Source organism: Salmo salar, chromosome ssa09, assembly GCF_905237065.1.
Source record: "Salmo salar chromosome ssa09, Ssal_v3.1, whole genome shotgun sequence".
Taxonomy (NCBI): domain Eukaryota; kingdom Metazoa; phylum Chordata; class Actinopteri; order Salmoniformes; family Salmonidae; genus Salmo; species Salmo salar.
The window spans coordinates 29,888,158-29,911,067 of NC_059450.1; the positions used below are offsets into that span (position 1 = coordinate 29,888,158).

General features: G+C 45.6%; 1 protein-coding gene across 1 annotated transcript in view; it reads left to right on the plus strand.

Moving 5' to 3' along the window:
- LOC106611173 (ral GTPase-activating protein subunit alpha-1-like) overlaps positions 1 to 22,910 on the plus strand; it is a 123,605-nt gene that overhangs the window by 44,243 nt on the left and 56,452 nt on the right. Inside the window, 18 exon segments of the mRNA XM_014211096.2 lie at positions 3,500 to 3,615; positions 3,618 to 5,022; positions 6,629 to 6,747; positions 6,914 to 7,124; positions 7,411 to 7,593; positions 7,950 to 8,108; positions 8,283 to 8,476; positions 8,671 to 8,769; positions 10,159 to 10,314; positions 10,433 to 10,561; positions 10,867 to 10,992; positions 13,310 to 13,368; positions 14,309 to 14,417; positions 18,365 to 18,475; positions 18,580 to 18,648; positions 18,863 to 18,997; positions 19,655 to 19,838; positions 20,939 to 21,920. Of these exon segments, the coding sequence (XP_014066571.2) occupies positions 3,500 to 3,615; positions 3,618 to 5,022; positions 6,629 to 6,747; positions 6,914 to 7,124; positions 7,411 to 7,593; positions 7,950 to 8,108; positions 8,283 to 8,476; positions 8,671 to 8,769; positions 10,159 to 10,314; positions 10,433 to 10,561; positions 10,867 to 10,992; positions 13,310 to 13,368; positions 14,309 to 14,417; positions 18,365 to 18,475; positions 18,580 to 18,648; positions 18,863 to 18,997; positions 19,655 to 19,838; positions 20,939 to 21,920 (4,546 nt within the window).

A 22,910-nucleotide genomic window follows, 5' to 3' on the forward strand; every position in this document is an offset into this window, starting at 1 on the left:
GTTTATTAACAAGAAATTTGTGGAGTGGTTGAAAAACGAGTTTTAATGACTCCAACCTAAGTGTATGTAAACCTCCGACTTCAACTGTACATATAAATATATGGATGAGCGATGGCCGAACGGCATAGGCAAGGTGCAATAGATGGTATAAAATACAGTATATACATATGATATAAGTAATGTAAGATATGTAAAGATTATTAAAGTGGCATTATTTAAAGTGGAATTGTTTAAAGTGACTAGTGATCCATTTATTAAAGTGGCCAGTGATTGGGTCTCAATGTAGGCAGCAGCCTCTCTATGTTAGTGATTGCTATTTAGCAGTCTGATGGCCTTGAGATAGAAGCTGTTTTTCAGTCTCTTGGTTGCAGCTTTGATGCACCTGTGCATACCTCGCCTTCTGGATGGTAGCGGTGTGAACAGGGAGTGGCTCAAGTGGTTATTGTCCTTGATTGTCTTTTTTGCCTTCCTGTGACATCGGGTGTTGTAGTTGTCATGAAGGGCAGGTAGTTTGTCCCCGGTGATGCGTTGTGCAGACCGCACCACCCTCTGGAGAGCCTTGTGGTTGAGGGCGGTGCAGTTGCCGTACCAGGCTGTGATACAGCCCGACAGGATGCTCTCGTTTGTGCATCTGTAAAAGTTTGTCAGGGTTTTGGGTGACAAGCCAAATGTCTTCAGCCTCCTGAGGTTGAAGAGGCGCTGTTGCGCCTTCTTACCACTGTCTGTGTGGGTGGACCATTTCAGTTTGTCTGTGATGTGTACGCCGAGGAACTTAAAACATAATTGATCCCCCCTTTGTCCCCAGTTTGAGGTCCTGAGCTTTCTGGAGTAGGTTTTCATCAAGGATCTCTCTGTACTTTGCTTCGTTCATCTTTCCCTAAATCCTGACTAGTCTCCCAGTCCCTGACGCTGATAAACATCACCACAGCATGATCCTGCCACAACCATGTTTCACCCTAGGGATGGTGCCAGGTTTCCTACAGACGTGACGCTTGGCATTCAGGCCAAAGAGTTCAATCTTGGTTTCATCAGACCAGAGAATCTTGTTTCTCGTGGTCAGAGTCCTTTAGGTGCCTTTTGGCAAACTCCAAGCGGGCTGTCACGTGCCTTTTACTGAGGAGTGGCTTCCGTCTGGCCACTCTACCATAAAGGCCTGATTTGTGGAGTTCTGCAGAGATGGTTGTCCTTCTGGAAGTTTCTCCCATCTCCACAGAGGAATTCTGGAGCTCTGTCAGAGTGACCATTGGGTTCTTGGTCACCTCCCTGACCAAGGCCCTTCTCCCCAGATTGCTCAGTTTGGCTGGGCGGCCAGCTCTAGGAAGAGTCTTGGTGGTTCCAAACTTCTTCTATTTAAGAGGCTACTGTATTCTTGGGGACCTTAAACACTGCAGACATTTTTTTGGTACCCTTCCCAGATCTGTGCATCGACACAATCCTGTCTCGGAGCTCTACGGACAATTCCTTCGACCTCATGGCTTCGTTTTTGCTCTGACATGCGCTGTCGACTGTGGGACCTTTATATAGACAGGTGTGCGCCTTTCCAAATCATGTCCCATCAATTGAATTTACCACAGGTGGACTCCAAACAAGTTGTCGAAATATCTCAAGGATTTTCAATGGAAACAGGATGCACCTGACCTCAATTTCGAGTCTTACAGCAAAGGGTCTGAATACTTACAGTACCAGTCAAAAGTTTGGAGGCACCTACTCATTCAAGGGATTATCTTTATTTTTACTCTTTTCTACATCGTAGAATAATAGTGAAGACATCAAAACTATGTAATAATAGCTGTGGAATCATGTAACTAAAAAGGTGTTAAGCAAGTCAAAATATATTTTAGATTTGAGATTCTTCAAATAGCCACCCTTTGCCTTGATGACAGCTTTGCACACTCTTGGCATTCTCTCATCCAGCTTCATGAGGTAGTCACCTGGAATGAATTCCCATTAACAGGTGTGCCTTGTTAAAAGTTAATTTGTGGAATTTCTTTCCTTCTTAATGCGTTTGAGCCAATCAGTTGTGTTGTTACAAGGTAGGGGTGATGTACAGAAGATCGCCCTATTTAGTAAAAGACTAAGTCCATATTATGGCAAGAACAGCTCAAATAAGCAAAGAGAAACGACTGTCCATCATTACTTTAAGACATGAAGGTCAGTTAAATCAGAACATTTTAAGGACTTTAAAAGTTTCTTCAAGCGCAGTCGCGAAAACCATGAAGCTCTATGATGAAACTGGCTCTCGTGAGGACCGCCACAGGAAAGGAAGACCCAGAGTTAGCTCTACTGCAGAGGTTAGGTTCATTAGAGTTACCGGCCTCAGAAATTGCAGCCCAAATAAATGCTTCACAGAGTTCAAGTAACAGACACATCTCAACATCAACTGTTCAGAGGAGACTGCGTGAATCAGGCCTTCATGGTCGAATTGCTGCAAAGAAACCACTTCTAAAGGACACCAATAATAAGAAGAGACTTTCTTGGGCCAAGAAACACGAGCAGTGGACATTAGACCGGTGGAAATCTGTCTTTTGGTCTGATGAGTCCAAATTTGAGATGCAGAGTAGGTGAGCGGATGATCTCATTCTCCGCATGTGTGGTTCCCACCGTGAAGCATGGAGGAGGAGTTGTAATGGTTTGGGGGTGCTTTGCTGATGACACTGTCAGTGATTTATTTAGAATTCAAAGCACACTTAACCAGCATGGCTACCACAGAATTCTGCAGTGATACGCCATCCCATCTGGTTTGCGCTTAGTGGGACTATCATTTGTTTTTCAACAGGACAATAACCCAGCACACCTCCAGGCTGTGTAAAGGCTGTTTGACCAAGAAGGAGAGCGATGGAGTGCTACATCAGATGACCTGGCTGCCACAATCACCTGACCTCAACCCAATTGCGATGGTTTGGGATGAGTTGAACTCCGGAGTGAAGGAAAAGCAGCCAACAAGTGCTCAGCATATGTGGGAACTCCTTCAAAACTGTTGTAAAAGCATTCCAGGTGAAGCTGGTTGAGAGAATGCCAAGAGTGTGCAAATCTATCATCAAGGCAAAGGGTGGCTACTTTGAAGAATCAAATGATTCCATATGTGTTATTTCATAGTTTTGATGCCTTCGCTAATATTCTACAATGTAGAAAATAGTAAAAATAAAGAAAACCCCTTGAATGAGTAGGTTTGTCCAAAATTTTGCCTGGTACTGTATGTAAATAAGTTATTTCTGTTTTTTATTTTTAATACATTTGCTAAAATTTCTAAACCGGTTTTTGCTTTGTCATTTTGGGGTGTTGTGTGTAGATTGATGAAAAAACAACAACTATTTAATCCATTTTAGAATGAGGCTGTAAATTAACAAAATGTGGAAAATATATGACTGTATATGATCATATTGTTGCACCACGGTGTGGTGTATGTTACTGATCCATTCCCTTCGCTGTGTTTTCCTGCACATAGAGTTGGTAGGACCCCTCTCCAGTGAGCTGTGCCCTGTGTATCCCCTTTGTCCAGATATGGAGGACCCCCCCATGGCCATGACCTCTCGGGGACCCAGGATCCGCCACTGCTCCCAGAGCGAGAATACCCCGGCCTCTGAGGTGTTCTCAGCATCCAGTGACCTGGAACCCCAGGGGCCTACGCTCCCCGCAGCAGTAGCGCTTCTGACATCATGGAGCCCTTCATCGCTGAGAGGGTCAAAGGTGCACTTCCTGTCCCCGACAGTCCCCCCTCTCACTCCACCATCACCGCTGTCTTTGCCCCCCACCACGCCCACCACCCCCCTTGCTCCTCCCGGAGCCACTCCCTGCACCCCCCCAACCCCCACACAGCCCCAGGTAGCAGTTTGGCCTCTCTGGAAGTGGGGGATAGCATCTATGACTACCTGTGGCAGATGATAGGCCCCCGGCCCCCTGCCCCTGACTGGACATGTGGTGGAGCCTCCTCCTCCTCCACCCAGTCCTCTGAGAGAGATGAGGAGGGGGAGATGCAGGGGGAGGAGGACCTGCTTAGTTCTCTCAGGGAGTACCTGATGCACATAAGCCTGGAGGAGGGAGGTGGAGAGGGGGAGAGGGGTGGCCCTAGTGACGTTGTGGAGGGTCGCACTGTGATGGTACAGTCAGGGTCACAGCAGGTCAGGAGACAGGTCCAGGTAAGGCAGCATAGCATCTTAAACTCAGCAGAAGAGAACAGTACAGAGGCAGAGCAGCAGCCTGCTGAGAAGAGTATCTATGAGTGTTTGGAACAGAGTGATGACTGGGAGCTGATCAGCAGGGGGAGCTCTAGTCTTGACCAGCAGGTAACTACTCGGGGAACAGAGAATAGGGAAGAGCCCCACTTGGTCAGGCAAGACGCCACAGAGTGTGAGTATAATAATGAAACAGGAGGTTCAGGCCAACAGGCCCCTCAGCCCCAGCAGCAGTCCCTCAACCTCCACCACTCCCTGAAGCCCAGGCTGGTCCGGGGTAGGCCCAAAAAGCACCATGGGGCAGGGGGAGGGGTACACGTCAGCTTCCGGCCCTCCACAGAGTCTGTCCAGTTCCACAACCCTCTAGACTCCAAGGAGGCCCACTGGAGGACCAGGCTGCGCCGCCTCAGCCACTTCAGCAGCCACTCTGTAGGAGGGGTGGGGTCTGGAGGGGCTGGGGCAGGGTTGGGGGGGTCAAAGGGTAAAGAGAGGTCAGGAGGGGAGGGGGTGAGCGGAAGCGGGGAGCATCCGGAACGGGAGGCCAGTGGATTGGGGGGTCATGCGACAGAGCCAGGACGTGTCCGTCTGGGGCGCTCCTCCCTTCGGCCTCGTGGGACTCGGTCCAGGTCCCAGGATGCGGAGTCAGGGATCAGTCCTTCTCGGCAGCAGCAGGGGGCTCTGTTGGGTGGTGTGTATAAATCTGTGGTCCATGCTCTCTCCAAGCCCAAGGCCCACGCCTCCGGCTCCGCATCACCGCAGCGGCAAAGCAAAGCCCCTGGCGTGGCCACAGAGGCGCCCCTGAGGGACCTGTACACTCATGTATTGGGCTATTTTGGAAAGAAAGCACCAGGTGAGAGACTTGAGGAGCGTCGCTGTGCTCCAAGGCACTACCACAACATGGAAAAACAAACTACAAAATGAAACAAAAACACAAAGCACCACCGTTCTATCTCCTCCATCTTTTTCAGTTTTCTTTATTAACTGTTTTTGCTGAATGCGGATTGAATTGAAGCTTTTTTTTTTGTCTTTCCTGTTTTAAAGTAGCAGATACGATCCCAAAAAAGAACCAAAGCCCGGCCAAAGACCCCTCCTCTTGGGATGGCTCTCCCCTCCTCCTACAGCTTCTTGGACTAAATCTCTTCTGCCCCTCCTCTTCCTTCCCTGAATGATGCATGCGGCCTCACACCTCCCCCTCCACCTTCTCTATCATATCAACTCAACACTGTACAACACATTCACTGCACACACTGAGGGCAAATCTACTGGCCAAAACTGGCTATCTAACTCATTTACAGTGATAAATTGACAGAACACATAGTGTAGCATGATACTGGTCTATGAAGTCCATTTCTTCCATATATACATGAAACTGGGAAATGTATCTGTGTCCTATAGTCTAAACTGATGCTCTAATAACCACATGTCAATATACCTCCTAACAGGTGGGGGCAGTATAACCGTTCTGATGGAGAATAGGATTTCAGCACCACGCATTGAGCTGGGCCCTCTTGAGTCACTTCAATGACACTCTACCACAAAGTCCAATGTCTCTTATTTTTTCTTCCACTAAATTTCACTGGAGTAGCTAGATACTATTTTAACATTGGCAGTTGACACAGCTTGCCATAATCTTTGGTTTAGCAGAACATGTAGTAGTGGCTTCTTAGGGCAGTAGAAACACACATTTTTAATGGCAGGTCACTAGTTTAGAACATAAACACAGTTGAAAGTTCAAACTAACCAGAGAAATGTCACGGGATGGGGACATACTCTATGCCCTCTGCTTCTCTTTGACAATCCAGCTCAACATTTAAGTGAATACAATAACTGTTAATAAATGTATCATGGCCTTCATATGTATGCTGCCTCATCTTTCAGTTTCCCTTGGCTACCCAGTTAACACACTAACTGACTGGCCGCTCCCTCACCCAACCACAGTGCAGTTTACATAGCTAGACTAACTGACCGCTCCCTCACCCAACCACAGTGCATTTTACATAGCTAGACTAATCTCTGTTCTGTTCTGTGGTGTGCTGTACTCATGGCTTAGACAAGACAAGGTTCTCTCTCTCTCTCTCTCTCTCTCTGACTGCATGCATGTGAGTAACTCCTGCATCGCTTTACTGGTTGGACTCAGTTGTGTTGGTTGGATTTTCTTTAAGGTTTTTCGTTGAGAATTGTGCAGCAGTTACCTTAATTCTTAATCTCTATTTAACAGCACATACAACACCACAGTTACCTTACTTTATTGACTGATACTTTTACACAGGCATACATTTCTGAACTTAACATTATCCACTGCCTATAGGAATGACATGCATTCAATATTTTAGTCCAATGGTCTTGTATTGTGTTGATCTGTATGATAAAGATGTGAAGATGCTTGTAGCTGTGTGTGTCAGTATCTTCTGACAGTGGGGTGACGTGTGTGTCCTTTGCTCTCTGCCTGAACACAGGCAACAAGGAGGACCCTTGTCAGACGATGCGTGCTGTGTCCAGTGATAACGGCAACCAAAACTTTGGAGACCTGATGGACGAATTTATCCAAGAGCGTCTGCGAGCGAGAGGCACCTCTGTAAATCACCTTTCAATTTTCTTTTTCATTTCTCATGCACGCATGCGCGTGCACACACACACAATTTTTGAGCTGAGTGAATAAGTGAATGTTCTCAGCTCATGCTCTCTATATGTTTAGTCAAAACATTAGAGTACTAACTTCTCCTCTCTACCTCTCTCTGCAGGGCATGACGAGGCGTGGCAGTAGCCCCGGTAGTCTGGAGATCCCCAAAGACCTGCCGGAGCTCCTGGACCGTCAGAACGTCACACAACCCGTGGACGACCCCGGTGTGCCCTCTGAGTGGACCTCCCCCGCCAGCAGCAGCGACGTCATCAGCTCCGACAGCCAATCAGACTCCTTCAACGCCTTCCAGTACGCCAAATGCAAGCTGGAAAGTAAGTGACATCACCACAGGTGACATCACATCTCGTTAAATCAGTGACTCGTGTTTTTGAGGATATCACAGGTTATAAATCATGATTATATCAGTTAGCTCATGCTTGCTTTGCATGCATATTGGTTGTGTAAAAAACCTGGTTCTGTAACTAAGTAACATAGTATTGGAGGGGATTGGAGTGGATTGTGGTGGAGTGGATCGGAGTGGGCGTGAATTGTATATTGCTCTTGACATGCTGGAGGACTACTACTTGTACTGACCACTGGGTGGCACTATGCTGTTAGATTTCAGCTTTGGTCTGGATGACTGTGGTGCGGGGTCTTTGGACCAGGATAACGCTAGCCTTGGAGGGGTGCCCCAGACTGCAGAGGAACAGGAGCTGTCCAGCCTCACCACCCTGCACATAGATTCAGAGACCAGCAGTCTGAGCCAGCACGGCCTGTCTGCAGACGCCATCACCATCACAGGTCAGAGAGAGAGAGACACACACACACACACACACACACACACACACACACACACACACACACACACACACACACACACACACAGACTCAGAGACCAGCAGTCTGAGCCAGCAAGGCCTGTCTGCAGACACCATCACAGGTCAGAGTTGCAGATTCACAAATCAGAACACATCGGCTTTCAATGTCCACATCACTCACCCTTTTATACATCTTAGTGACTTTCCCACATTAATGAACTTTGATCATCCGGCAAAGCTCATAGAAATCCATGATAAAATATGGATTCAATCCAATAAATTATTATTATACAATGTCTACCTAATTCATTACATCAATCTCTGTGTGCCTCCATCCAGGTTCAGAGAGTGCGTCCCCGATGCATTCCCTGGGTGGTTCCTGCTCACAGAGCCCGTCTCCAGCCACCCTGACCGCTGAACACATAGGGCTGCAGCATGAGGACCTGCAGCTGGATGAGAAACTACATCACTCTGTACTACACACTCCTGATGACCTGGGTAATACACACACACCCACACTGCTCTCCATAGTAACTGGCTTATCTAGTCACTACCCATACTTAAATGGTCCCAAACCTATCTGTCACACAACACAAACAGACTACACACTCAGCCTTACTTACATACTAACAGTGTACTCAAAAGTGTTGTCCCCCTTTTCCCTCCTCTCAGAAATCAGTGAGTTTCCTACAGAGGACTGCAGTGTGATGGCCGGTGGCTCCCTGACCGGTTGGCACGCTGACGTTGCCACGGTGATGTGGCGGAGGATGCTAGGCATTCTGGGTGATGTGAACACCATTAAGGACCCAGAGATCCACGCGCAAGTCTTTGACTACCTCTGTGAGCTGTGGCAGAACCTGGCCAAGGTGAGGAACCATACGGCAATCAGACTGTGTACTCAATACAAGAATGGAAGTTACTGGATCAATGTATGTAAGACACTCATTCACGACATTAATTTACTCTTTCTCTCTCTTTCTCTCTCCTTTCTTTCTTTTTCTCCTATCTTCTCTCACTCTCTCTTTTCTTTCTTCTTTCTCCTTCCTCCCTCTCTCATCAGATCAGAGATAATCTGGGCATCTCTCTGGACAACCAGTCATCTCCTCCTCCCCCGGTCCTCATCCCTCCCCTCCGGATCCTCACCCCCTGGCTCTTTAAAGTAAGTATTACCCCTCACTGTTCCATTACGTTATAAAATACATGTACTTTGAAGGTAACATACAGTACCAGTTAAAAGTTTGGACACACCTACTCATTCAAGGGTTTTTCTTTATTTTTACTATTTTCTACATTGTTGAATAATAGCGGCATCAAAACTATGAAATAACACATATGGAATCATGTAGTTACCAAAAAAGTGTTAAACAAATCAAAATAGATTTTAAATTCTTCAAAGTAGCCACCCTTTGCCTTTGACAGCTTTGCACACTCTTGGCATTCTTTCAACCAGCTTCACCTGGAATCCTTTTCCAACAGTCTTGAAGGAGTTCCCACATATGCTGAGCACTTGTTGGCTGCTTTTCCTTCGCTCTGCATTCCAACTCATCTCAAATCATCTCAATTGGGTTGAGGTCGGGTGATTGTGGAGGCCAGATCATCTGATGCAGCACTCCATCACTCTCCTTCTTGGTCAAATAGCCCTTACACAGCCTGGAGGTGTGTTGGGTTATTGTCCTGTTGAAAAACAAATGATAGTCCCACTAAGCGCAAACCAGATGGGATGGCGTATCACTGCAGAATGCTGTGGTAGCCATGCTGGTTAAGTGTGCCTTGAATTCTAAATAAATCACTGACAGTGTCACCAGAAAAGCACCCCCACACCATCACACCTCCTCCTCCATGCTTCACGGTGGGAACCACACATGCGGATATCACCCATTCACCTACTCTGCGTCTCACAAAGACATGGCAGTTGGAACCAAAAATCTAAAATTTGGACTCATCAGACCAAAGGACAGATTTACACTGGTCTAATGTCCATTGTTCGTGTTTCTTGGCCCAAGCAAGTCTCTTCTTATTGGTGTCCTTTTGTAGTGGTTTCTTTGCAGCAATTCGACCATGAAGGCCTGATTCACGTAGTCTCCTCTGAACATTTGGTGTTGAGATGTGTCTGTTATTTATTCGGGTTGTAATCTGAGGTGCAGTTAACTCTAATGAACTTATCCTCTGCAGCAGAGTTAACTCTGCTGTCTTCTCTGTGTCTTCCTTTCCTGTGGCAGTCCTCATGAGAGCTAGTTTCAACATAGCGCTTGATGGTTTTTGCGACTGTACTTAGTTATTGAAATTTTCCGGATTATCTTTGGTATACCACCACTACCTTGTCACAACACAACTGATTGGCTCAAATGCATTAAGAAGGAAAGAAATTCCACAAATTAACTTTTTTGGTAAGGCACACCTATTAATTGAAATGCATTCCAGGTGACTACCTCATGAAGCTGGTTGAGAGAATGCCAAGAGTGTGCAAAGCTGTCAAGGCAAAGGGTGGCTACTTTGAAGAATCTCAAATATAAAATGTATTATGTTTAACACTTGGTCCCCTGTACAGGCGACCATGCTGACAGAGAGGTACAAACAGGGGAAGCTACACGCCTACAAACTCATCTGTAAGATCATGAAGAGGAGGCAGGACGTATCGCCCAACTCAGACTTCCTCACACACTTCTACAACATCATGCACTGTGGCCTTATGCACGTCGACCAGGTGTGTGTGTTTTCGTGCGCTTGTGTGTTTCTGAGAGGGAGGGGAAGACTGAGAGAGAGTGTGTTGGCTGCAGTTATCACTACCCTCTGTTAAATACTGTTCCCTCTGTGTTCCTCAGGACATAGTGAACACCATCATTAAGCACTGTTCTCCTCGGTTCTTCTCCATCGGGCTGCCTGGAGCCACCATGCTTATCCTGGATTTCATCATCGCAGCCAGCAGAGTCACAGCCTGCTCCTCCCTCAATGTGAGAACAACACTGCTGCAATTCACTATCTCTCTGATTATGATCGTAATGCACTGGAAAATATGTCTGTTAGGACTGACTGACTTATTGGCCGACTGACTGACTTATCTTTCTTCTCTTAAGTGCAGATTCACTTTACATTTTGAGGTGTTTTAATTCTCCCCTCATTTTGAATCAGAAAACTTGCTTCAATATACTGTACACATACTTCTGGATGCACCACACAACACCTCCCCCAGTACAGTTCAATGATCTGTTTCAACACTGTAGTCTTCTGAGTTTGCCCCCCTGTTTGTCACTGTCAGGCCCCACGGGTGGAGGCTCAGATCCTGCTGGGTTCTCTGGTGTGTTTCCCTAACCTATACGAGGAGCTGCCTGCCCTACACCCCACCACCGCTGACGTGGTCATAACCAAGTTCAGAGACGTTAAGGTAACTGTCCTCATGTAGGGTGGTCGGTTAACTCTACATTTTCAACCTGCTTTATTCTATTGCTTCAACCTGTAGGTACCGCTCCACGGTTGGTTATTGAACATTTATTGATTGCCCCTATTGCTTTTTGATTGTTTTATATTTTTTTTAAGATATGGTAGTTTGTGTGATTTTATTGAACCGATGGTCAGAGAGAGGGATATATTGGAAAGATAGGAGGGGGACACAGTGTGTCAAATGGCAGTGGGGTTTGAGGTTATTACCCACATTCACACAGGTATTAATATCCTGGAGGTGGCGGCACCAACCACTAGTAACCACTAGTAACCACTAGTAACAATGAGACCACTATTAACCACGAGACCACTATTAACCACGAGACCACTAGTAACCACTAGTAACCACAAGATCACTAGTAACCACGAGACCACTATTAACCATGAGACCACTAGTAACCACAAGATCACTAGTAACCACTAGTAACCACAAGATCACTAGTAACCACAAGATCACTAGTAACCACGAGACCACTAGTAACCACTAGTAACCACAAGATCACTAGTAACCACAAGATCACTAGTAACCACGAGACCACTAGTAACCACTAGTAACCACAAGATCACTAGTAACCACAAGATCACTAGTAACCACAAGACCACTAGTAAGCACTAGACCATTAGTAACCACTAGTAACCACTAGTAACCATTAGTAACCACAAGATCACTAGTAACCACTAGACCATTAGTAACCACTAGTAACCACAAGATCACTAGTAACCACGAGATCACTAGTAACCACTAGACCATTAGTAACCACTAGTAACCACTAGTAACCACTAGTAACCACAAGATCACTAGTAACCACGAGATCACTAGTAACCACTAGACCATTAGTAACCACTAGACCACTAGTAACCACTAGTAACCACTAGTAACCATGAGACCACTAGTAACCATGAGACCACTAGTAACCACAAGATCACTAGTAACCACTAGACCATTAGTAACCATTAGTAACCACTAGTAACCACTAGACCACTAGTAACTACGAGACAACTAGTAACCACTAGTAACCATTAGTAACCACTAGACCATTAGTAACCATTAGTAACCACTAGTAACCACTAGACCACTAGTAACCACTAGTAACCACTAGTAACAATGAGAGCACTAGTAACCACTAGACCACTAGTAACCACTAGACCACTAGTAACCACTAGTAACCACTAGTAACCACTAGTAACCATGAGACCACTAGTAACCACTAGACCATTAGTAACCACTAGTAACCACTAGTAACCACTAGTAACCATGAGACCACTAGTAACCACTAGTAACCACAAGATCACCAGTAGTAACCACTAGTAACCCCTAGTAACCATGAGACCACTAGTAACCATGAGACCACTAGTAACCACAAGATCACTAGTAACCACTAGTAACCACAAGATCACTAGTAACCACTAGACCATTAGTAACCACTAGACCACTAGTAACCACTAGACCACTAGGAACCACGAGACCACTAGTAACCACTAGACCATTAGTAACCACTAGACCATTAGTAACCACTAGTAACCACTAGTAACCACAAGATCACTAGTAACCACTAGACCATTAGTAACCACTAGTAACCACTAGTAACCATGATACCACTAGTGACCACTAGTGACCACTAGTGACCACTAGTAACCACTAGTAACCACTAGACCACTAGTAACCACTACTAACCACAAGATCACTAGTAACCACTAGTAACCATTCAACCACTTGACCACTAGTAACCATTCGACCACTTGACCACTAGTAACCATTCGACCACTTGACCACTGGTAACCATTAGACCACCGAAGCCACCTATTGTTTGATGTTGTATCAAACCCACATTAAACCCAATTACCTTTTAATTTCTTCCCCCTGTGGTACTGAGGGAGAAGTAGTGCTAGGTTATCTAACTCTCTAGTGGGTGATCAGCTATGTCACAGGCGCCCATTCACAGGGCCTCGTTGTTATTGTGCCGCATGTTGTTGTTGATTGCTGGTTAAAGAGCTAATTTCATGCATGAGAGTGTTTCATATTTGGACAGAGAATTTCACATTATGGCATCTGATAGCCTGGGTCTGGCTGTGAATGACAAAACACCGGTTAATTCAGCCAGTAGAGAGTCTGTTTTGTGTGTGTGCGCGTGCGTGTGTGATTTAGCAGCACACCTGTTGTTCAGTGGAGAATAAAACAGGCTGATGGGTGCATTAATCTCTCAATCAGTTAATTATTGATTAATTTGTCATTTATTGATAGACCCTGTCCTTTGTTTCAGGAACACATCATCAAACACATCCTGAGTTCAGCCATAGATGAGCCTTCAGCCCCAGCCAGGTATGAAGACCAACCAACCACCCCCACCAACAAACCAACCACCCACCCCCACCAACCAACCAATCACCCCCACCAACCAACCAACCAACCAACCACCCCCACCAACCAACCAACCACCCACCCCCACCAACCAACCAATCACCCCCACCAACCAACCAACCAACCAACCACCCACCCCCACCAACCAACCAATCACCCCCACCAACCAACCAACCAACCAACCAACCACCCCCACCAACCAACCAACCACCCACCCCCACCAACCAACCAATCACCCCCACCAACCAACCAACCAACCAACCACCCCCACCAACCAACCAACCACCCACCCCCACCAACCAACCAATCACCCCCACCAACCAACCAACCAACCAACCAACCACCCCCACCAACCAACCAACCAACCAACCACCCATCCCCACCAACAAACCACAACCACCCATCCCCACCAACAAACCACAACCACCCATCCCCACAAACCAAACAACCAAATGGTACCCTGTTCCCGACATAGTGCACTACTTCTGACCAGCGGCCTGTATAGAGAGTAGGGTACCATAAAGGACAGTCTTTGCCTGTCCCTGACAGGAGTAAGACATCTGCCAAGCAGCAGATTATTGTAAGAAAAATGTGGCGAGGGAATGGGGAGGAGGGTGTCACTGTATGGGCTCTGGTGACTAATATAAGCTGGCCTTGGTTATACTGTAGTCTTCCCTGTGTATTGTCCCTGTTAGTCTCATTCAGTATCACACTGACATTGGTATTGTTAGTTGATTATGTATTTATGTATGTGTATTTGTGTTTATTGGTTACCAACTGTGACTCAAAATATTAAAGCTATTTATAATGGGCTAATGTATGTCATTTGGGTCCGTTAAATAAAAAACAGCCCAATGGAAAATGAACGGGAGTTGTGTTATGTTGTGTTTGGCCCCGTCAGGTGTGTGGCCCTGTGCAGTCTGGGTATCTGGCTGTGTGAGGAGTTGGTCCACGGCACCCAGCACCCTCAGATCAAAGAAGCCCTCAACGTCATCTGTGTCACTCTAAAGGTAACCAGCTCTATATGATATAGTAATATGCCACTTCTGCTAAATGGAATATATTGTTAACAATGCCCATGCCTCACATGAGGAGCTGTCATTTTCAGCCATCTACTTCCTATGTTTGAGCTGAAAAATCCACTAGCCACTTAAAGCGTACTGGATTGATTGCGTTCATTTTACTCCTGCGACTCTTTAATTGTGCCTGTAATTTTTTCCTGTTAACGTTACAACCATTTTTGTAATGACCTGTCAAGCACTCCAGTAATGGCTGAATTGGGCGTCTATAACGTCGCTAAAGCTTCATCTAGGATATAACACATCGCCTTGACACTTGCATCACAAGAAAGAGAAGAAAGATAACTTTATTTTGATGGGTGTTCATTTTTTGGGTAATATAAAAAAGTTATAATTTATTAAGATGGATATGTTTACAAATTAGATACGCAGAAATGAAATCACCTTCTGAAAATGAACACTGATTAAGAGTGATATTATGTCTGATTAGTATGTACAGTGGGGGAAAAAAGTATTTGATCCCCTGCTGATTTTGTACGTTTGCCCACTTACAAAGAAATGATCAGTCTATAATTTTAATAGTAGGTTTATTTGAACAGTGAGAGAGAATAACAACAAAAAAATCCAGAAAAACGCATGTCAAAAATGTTATAAAATGATTTACATTTTAATGAGGGAAATAAGTATTTGACCCCTCTGCAAAACATGACTTAGTACTTGGTGGCAAAACCCTTGTTGGCAATCACAGAGGTCAGACGTTTCTTGTAGTTGGCCACCAGGTTTGCACACATCTCAGGAGGGATTTTGTCCTACTCCTCTTTGCAGATCTTCTCCAAGTCATTAAGGTTTCAAGGCTGACGTTTGGCAACTCGAACCTTCAGCTCCCTCCACAGATTTTCTATGGGATTAAGGTCTGGAGACTGGCTAGGCCACTCCAGGACCTTAATGGGCTTCTTCTTGAGCCACTCCTTTGTTGCCTTGGCCATGTGTTTTGGGTCATTGTCATGCTGGAATACCCATCCACGACCCATTTTCAATGCCCTGGCTGAGGGAAGGGGGTTCTCACCCAAGATTTGACTGTACATGGCCCTGTCCATCGTCCCTTTGATGCGATGAAGTTGTCCTGTCCCCTTAGCAGAAAAACACACCCAAAGCATAATGTTTCCACCTCCATGTTTGACGGTGGAGATGGTGTTCTTGGGGTCATAGGCAGCATTCCTCCACCTCCAAACACGGCGAGTTGAGTTGATGTCAAAGAGCTCCATTTTGGTCTCATCTGACCACAACACTTTCACCAGTTGTCCTCTGAGTCATTCAGATGTTCATTGGCAGACTTCAGACGGGCATGTATATGTATTCTTGAGCAGGGGGACCTTGCGGGCGCTGCAGGATTTCAGTCCTTCACGGCGTAGTGTGTTACCAATTGTTTTCTTGGTGACTATGGTCCCAGCTGCCTTGAGATCATTGACAAGATCCTCCCGTGTAGTTCTGGGCTGATTCCTCACCGTTCTCATGATCATTGCAACTCCACGAGGTGAGATCTTGCATGGAGCCCCAAGGCCGAGGGATATTGACAGTTCTTTTGTGTTTCTTCCATTTGCGAATAATCACACCAAATGTTGTCACCTTCTCACCAAGCTGCTTGGCGATGGTCTTGTAGCCCATTCCAGCCTTGTATAGGTCTACAATCTTGTCCCTGACATCCTTGGAGAGCTCTTTGGTCTTGGCCATGGTGGAGAGTTTGGAATCTGATTGATTGATTGCTTCTGTGGACAGGTGTCTTTTTTACAGGTAACAAGCTGCGGTTAGGAGCACTCCCTTTAAGAGTGTGCTCCTAATCTCAGCTCGTTACCTGTATAAAAGACACCTGGGAGCCAGAAATCTTTCTGATTGAGAGGGGGTCAAATACTCATTTCCCTCATTAAAATGCTAATCAATTTATAACATTTCTGGCATGCGTTTTTTCTGGATATTTTTGTTGTTATTTTGTCTCTCACTGTTCAAATAAACCTACCATTAAAATTATAGACTGATCCTTTCTTTGTCAGTGGGCAAACGTACAAAATCAGCAGGGGATCAAATACTTTTTTCCCCCACTGTATAGATAAGTGCACATATAATTTCTTTATTTTAACATATTGTTTTTACAAAATACCTGATAATATTACAAAATGTATATATGACTGCATTCTAAGAAAAATGACATTTTAAAATAAATTGAATACCTGAATTCCCATCAAAGTTTTCTGTGCCAGTAAAATGTTTTCTGTGCTATAATTTAGTCAATATCTGATGGATTTAAAAAATTGGCAGCTTCATGAAATACCAGTCTCAATGTCAACAGTGAAGAGGATACTCCGGGATGCTGGCCTTTCAGGCAGAGTTCCTCTGTCCAGTGTCTGTGTTCTTGTGCCCATCTTAATCTTTTATTTTTATTATCCAGTCTGAGATATGGCTTTTTTTTGCAAAAAAAAAGGCCAGCATCCCAGAGTCGCCTCGTCACTGTTGACGTTGAGACTGGTGTTTTGTGGGTACTATTTCATGAATCTGTCAGTTGAGGACTTGTGAGACGTCTGTTTCTCAAACTAGACACTTTAATGTACTTGTCCTCTTGCTCAGTTGTGCACCGGGGCCTCCCACTCCTCTTTCTATTCTGGTTTGAGACAGATTGCGCTGTTCTGTGAAAAGAGTAGTACACAGCTTTGTACGAGATCTTCAGTTTCTTGGCAGTTTCTCGCATGGAATAGCCTTCATTTCTCAGAACAAGAATAGACTGACAAGTTTCAGAAGAAAGTTCTTTGTTTCTAGACATTTTGAGCCTGTAATCGAACCCACAAATGCTGATGCCCCAGATACTCAACTAGTCTAAAGAAGGCCAGTTTTATTGCTTCTTTAATGAGAACAACAGTTTTCAGCTGTGTTAACATAATTGCAAAAGGGTTTTCTAATGATCAATTAGTCTTTTAAAATGATAAACTTGGATTAGCTAACACAATGTGCCATTGGAACACAGGAGTGATGGTTGTTGATAATGGGCCTCTGTACACCTATATAGATATTCCATTTAAAATCAGCCGTTTCCAGCTACAATAGTCATTTACAACATTAACAATGTCTACACTGTATTTCTGATCAATTTGTTATTTAAAAAATGTGCTTTTCTTTCAAAAACAAGGACATTCCTAAGTGACCCCAACTTTTGAACAGTAGTGTATATGTGATCCCTATGGGAATTGAACCCACAACCCTAGTGTTATTGATGCTGTTGGAGTCATCTGCCATGCACAGCGATTAGAATTTTGAAATGTGTTGGCTTGCCTTCATCCCTTGACTTGGGAATTGTACTGTAGCAGTCCCTGGTTAGCAGAAGCAGTATCTCCCTGTGGCCTGCCCTGGTCTGTGTGTTGTTGACTGGCACAGTTACAGCAGTGCCAGTCTGCCTGGAGTGGGAGAAAGATGTTCTGCACTGAGTAGCCAGAAGAAGCTTACAGACAGTACCGGCTGGTTTGGTCTGGCCCACCACACACAACTCCAACCCAGCTAAATCTGGCCTGACTGTCAACATTTTGGCTTCTGTGTGCTCTCCACTCTGCTCAGACAGAAGGCGAAGGCTAATCCCATGAAGAATACGTACAACACCCACCTCAAGGAATTGTTATTTTTCAGTCTTCTGAAGTAAGGGTGCTCGCCAACTGACCCCCCCCTCCCTCCCTCCCTTCTCTAACTCCTCTCCATATTGTTATCAATCAAATGGGATGGCTGGTGATCCGGACAATTGTTTTGTGTGCGCCTTGGCCCTGGCCTGCTGCTCTGGAAAAGCACTCTGCACTCTTCCTGAGGCAGGGTCACAGTGAGAGGAGGAGGAGGTGGGTCGTCTCCCTGAGCCCCTTACACTTTTCTCAATTGCGTGCGTGTTTGTGTCTCTTTTTGTTTTTCAGTTTCCAAATAAAACTGTCGCGCTGGTGGCCTCCGACATTCTGCACTTGCTCATAAACTATGTCGATGACCTTCAGAAATTCCCACTCGACACTCCAAAGAAAATAGTTGAGGTAAATTGGCATGTCCATTTTAATAATGAAGTATGTAAACTATTCTTGGAGCTTTTGAAGAGTATCCTTTTTGAATGACAGTAACATGTTAACTCTTGTTTCAGATCCTCATAGCGACCATCACTCACCTGCTTCCCACTACAGAATCCTCGCCTCATGAACTGGACAAGAGGGTATGTCACTTCTCCTCATACACAACTCTCCTAGTCACATGGAGAGCTGGTAATAATACAAGATCACAACTGTTGCTTTTCTATTTACAGTATACCGGCCTGACATGTTTCTTGCAGAAGCTCAATGAAGAAATTATTCCTCATCATAATACAGTATTTTGTTCTCTGCTTTTATTTATGAAATCAAACTGTGTTTTTGCTTTCCTGTCCCTAGTTGGTGGTGTCTCTGCTGTTGTGCCTGCTGGACTGGGTGATGGCTCTGCCTCCTAAGACTCTGCTGCAGCCTGTCCAAACCCTCAGCCCTGACAAGGAGAAGCCAGACAAGTCTGTCCTCAGCTGTATCTACAAGGTATGCCCAGTAGAACCCTTGCCCATACTTTTGTAGTAGTAGTAGCTTTGTGAATAGTAACTTTATGTAGTAGCTTTTTGAGTTGATATACTTCAAGACAGTGTTTGATGCCGACATATCCGTCTTTACTTTGCTTAGCATTGACCAAAGCATACAGTGGAGTGTGGAACCTGACCCATGGAGTAGCACTTCTTTTGTGTTTAGTGTTCTTTCATTTCCTAATGGAGTTCAGGACTTCTACGTTACACCTTTAATACAGACTGGGGGGCCTCCTTCCTAATGCATGCTACAGCTGGCACTGAGCACACCCAGACTCACTCACTCACTCCCTCAGTTGTCAGCACTCAATCACAGCACCCTCTTTTCCCATTACCGCCCTTTCTCTCTCTCTTCACGGAAACACACTGTGACGGGATCAGCAGATCATTTAATTACTTATTTCCGATAAGGATTCCACCTCTCAAGTTTCTTTCTCTCTTTCTCTTTTCTCTCTCCTTTCTCTCTCGGTCTCTCTGTTTCTGTCTCTCATTCTTTCGCACTCTCTCTCTCATTTCTCTCTATAGAAAACTACAGTCATATGAAATAGTGCAGTAGTGTTCATTGATTGTTTTCTTGGGTCTTACTCTTCTTTCCCACTCTCCCACTTCTCCCCCCCAGGTGCTGCATGGCTGTGTGTATGGGGCCCAGAACTTCAACAGCCCTAGGTATTTTCCTATGAACTTGTCAGACCTGACCAGTCCAGACTACGACCCCTTCCTGCTACTGGAGAGTCTGAAGGAACCAGAGCCCCTCCATTCCCCTGACTCAGAACGCTCCTCCAAACTACAGCCTGTCACTGAGGGTAAGAACGTAATGCCCTCTTCTTCTCTTCCTCTGTCTTAATCTCTACCTCTCCCCTACTCTGATTCCTTCTCCTATGGACTGGGTGTGATGTGAATGCAGCTAGGCTCCTATGTGTCCTGTGTTAGATTCAGAGCAGCAGGGGACACCTGCAGCTTTTCCCAGCAGGGGATAATGACTAATCATTGGAGCACTTTGTGAGGCATGCTTCCTTCCTTAGCAACTAACTCCCCTTTTCCCTCCGGTCCTCGATCTATCAATTTATTTGTTCATTTCATTCCTTTTCTTTTGGGGTATCGGAGGAAAGATGGAGGGAGGGAGAGATTTAACCTTTATTTATATAGGTTTGTCTCATTGAGATAAAAAATACTTTTGCAAGAAAGATCTGTGCCTTAAAGGCCCCCCTAGATTTTATTGAAGAGAGAGAGAGCGAGAGAGAGAAACTTGTCCTCCTGTCCTGTCGATAGTCACATTCCTTTTCCCTGTAATGGCTCACTCAGGGTTTATGTAGCTCTGTGGGGCTGTAATTATGCTTATTGGAAAGAAACGGTTGGTAGAACACTGAGTGTCATGGCATCAGATTGTACTCTGCATGGTGCCACCCAGAAATGTAAAAATATTCTCTATTGGAACCATTGAGGTATCTAGCATTGTATCTGGTGTCTGGCGTTGTTGTAGCTGGTGTCTGGCGTTGTTGTAGCTGGTGTCTGGCGTTGTTGTAGCTGGTGTCTGGCGTTGTTGTAGCTGGTGTCTGGCGTTGTTGTAGCTGGTGTCTGGCGTTGTTGTAGCTGGTGTCTAGCATTTTACTTTTGATTGGCTTGATTCCCTCATCCCTTTATCCTCTGTTGGAGGGTAACACTTGAAATACCTGGTCCCACTGGGTTGAGCTGATACATATGTTATCTGACTGACTGGCTGGCTGGCTGGCTTTTTCTATCTTTTCTCCTGTTTATTGGACTGGTCTTGAGAAATGCTGCAAGTGGTCTTGAGAAATGATGCAATGTCAACATTAAACAGTTTCCATTATATCCCCCTGTTCTTGTTTTAGAGCTCTTCATCTCTTTATCTCCTTATTATTTCTCTCTTCCTCTCCCCCTGTAGTGCGGAGCCGTATCCAGCACGGTCTGATCTCCATCGCGGCCAGGACAGTCATCACCCACCTGGTCAACCACCTTGGGCACTACCCCATGTCTGGAGGCCCTGCTACCCTGACCAGCCAGGTGTGTGAGAACATGGACAACCCCTACAGCGACAGCCCTGACCTGGCCCCAGAGCTCTTCGACGGGCCCAACCTACAGTTCTTTGTCCTGAATGGCACCACCCTCCTATCCTGTCTGCAGGTCCGTGCTGAGGATGGTGTGCCTGGTGGAGGAATGTCTGCAGGCCTCACCACCACCAGTGCCTGTGTGAGGGTTATCGTCCGAGACATCTCCGGAAAACACTCGTGGGATTCGGCTGTGCTGTACGGGCCACCTCACTGTGGTGTTCCCAATCAGCCCCTGCACCTCTACAGTAACACACCAACAGAGAGAATGACTACAAAGGGGGAGAAGGAGAAGAACTGGGTTGGAGACCCTATAGAGAAGGAAGAAGAGGAGAGGGAAGAGGGGGCAGCACTGGAGGAAGAGGAGGTGGTGGTGCTGGGAGAGGAGGAGCAGGGGGAGGCTGTGGAGGAGGAAGGAGAGGAGGAAGTGAAAGGTGTGTTGGAGCTCATGGCCCCGCAGGCTAAGCGTGTGTGTCGCGAGGCGGTCCCGTCCTGGAACTCCCTGCGAGAAGAAGACGTTCTAGATGAGATGCTGCAGTACCTGGGTTACTCCAGCCCCGAGTGCCTTCAGCGCGCCGGAGGCCCCCTTAACATCCCCGCCCCACCCCCTGTCTGCGTGTCGGAGAAGCAGGAGAACGACGTGATCAACGCCATCCTGAAGCAGTGTGCAGAGGAGAGGGACTTTGCGGTGCACAGGGGGAATGGGCTGAACATGAGGGCCGTGGAGCAAGGGGAGCCAGGGCCTCAGAGGCCCCAGTCAGCCTTCTACTACTGCAGGCTGCTACTCAACATCCTGGGCATGAACTCCTGGGAGAAGAGGTGAGAGAGACACACCACACCACAAACCAGGGTCCTGTTCAGTGGGGCACACAACAGGAGAAAACCTTTTGAAACTGGGAGGTACAGTGCCTTCAGAAAGTATTCATACCTCTTGACTTATACCATATTTTGTTGCGTTACAGCCTGACTTCAAAATTGATTAAATAAATGTTATTCTCACCCATCTAAACATAATACCTCATAATGCCTTAGTGAAAACATGTTTTTAGAAATGTTTGCAAATTTATTGAAAATGAAATACAGAAATATCTCATTTTCATACTGTAAGTATTCACACCACTGAGTCAATACAAGTCAGAATCAACTTTTGCAGCGATTACAGCTGTGAGTCTTTCTGGGTAAGTCTAAGAGCTTTCCACCCCTGGATTGTGCAACATTTGCCAATTTTTTTCAGAATTCTTCAAGTTCTGTCAAGTTGGTTGTCGATCATTGCCATATATTTTCAAGACGATTTTTAATTCAATACTATAACTATGCCACTCAGGAACATTGAATCTAATCTTGGTAAGCAACTCCAGTGTATATTTGGCCTTGCATTTTAGGTTATTGTTCTGCTGGAAGGTGATTCTGTCCCGGTGTTTTTTTTTTTTTTTATTTTACCTTTATTTAACTAGGCAAGTCAGTTAAGAACAACTTCTTATTTTCAATGACGGCCTAAGAACAGTGGGTTAACTGCCTTGTTCATGGGCAGAACAACAGATTTTTACCTTGTCAGCTCGGGGATTCAATCTTGCAAACTTCCGGTTACTAGTCCAACGCTCTAACCACTAGGCTATCTGCCGCCCCTGTTGGAAAGCAGACTGAACCAGGTATTCTTCCTAAGATTTTGCCTGTGCTTAGCTCTATTCTGTTTATTTTTATCCTTAAAAGACTCCTTGGTCCTTATCGATGACGAGCATACCCATAACATGATGCAGCCACCACAATGCTTGAAAATATGAAGAGTGGTACTCAGTGATGTGTTTTATT